The 854-nt window shown below is 56.2% G+C and overlaps 1 protein-coding gene across 1 annotated transcript in view; it reads left to right on the top strand.

Annotated features, from left to right (window-relative positions):
- The window catches only part of EMH_0091580 (uncharacterized protein), a gene marked incomplete at both ends in the record, with an annotated part of 1765 nt that extends 1141 nt beyond the window's left edge, over positions 1–624 (top strand). Inside the window, one exon of the mRNA XM_013501742.1 lies at positions 2–624. Coding sequence (XP_013357196.1) covers positions 2–624 — 623 coding nt within the window. The remainder of the gene's footprint in view (position 1) is intronic.
- Between the last annotated feature and the right edge of the window lie 230 nt (positions 625–854).

Below are 854 nucleotides of genomic sequence, written 5' to 3'. Positions count from 1 at the left end.
GACCTAGAGCTCAGCCTCCTTTCTAGCCTGCCAGACACGTCCGCGCTTCTCCGGGATTTACACGAAGGCGTGTTCCGGCGCTTGGATGACTCCTGCAGACTCCTGGCCCAGGGGCAGCCAAGAGACGACACGCACTTCTGGAACGGCCTCTTCACTTACTGCGCCTCAAACCAGCATCTACAGAACCACACGGGCATGCAGCAGATGCAACGAAGTAACCAGGAACTTGCCATCCCACGCAACCAGCACATCCTGTTCTGTCTCAAGGGAGCCAACGGGATGCAAGCAGCGGAGGCCGCTGCCAACGGGACACTACTGCAACATCTGCAGCAAGAATACCTGACTTCCATCGGCCTCGTGGGAGCGCCGCAGCTTCAGACGCGGAAAGCGGGAGGAGGACTGATAGGAGGCCCGTCAGCTGCTGGCAAAGTGCAGGAGAGGGTGTTTGCTGTCAAACACTTCGCTGGCACGGTGCTATATGGCACAGATGGCTGGCTAGAATTGAACAACGACAGAGTGAGACACCCGCGCAGTGCAGCACCTAGTTCCTATGTGAAGCTCAAGTTGCCTTGGCTACAACAGCCTGCTACGTATAAGTTATGTGCGCCTACAGATCGAGCATGAGCTGGAACGTCTCGTGGCGAAGTCCACGAAGTCGCTTATGCGGCAAGCAATGCAGCAGCACGAGGAGAGTCAGAAGCAGGAGGGAATCGGCCTGGCAGGCGCAGGCGGCGGTCAATTCTCCTCCATAACAAAGCGTTTTTTGAAGAGCGTGAAGGACCTGAACCAGGAGTTACAGGGACCGCAGATGCAACTTCACTTCATACGGTGTTTCATTCCAAATTGCCAGATGA

This window comes from Eimeria mitis, genomic scaffold (genome assembly GCF_000499745.2).
Source record: "Eimeria mitis Houghton genomic scaffold, Emh_scaff7454, whole genome shotgun sequence".
Lineage (NCBI taxonomy): Eukaryota > Apicomplexa > Conoidasida > Eucoccidiorida > Eimeriidae > Eimeria > Eimeria mitis.
Note: the sequence above shows the minus strand (reverse complement) of the source record. Positions and strands in the feature narration are given on the sequence as shown.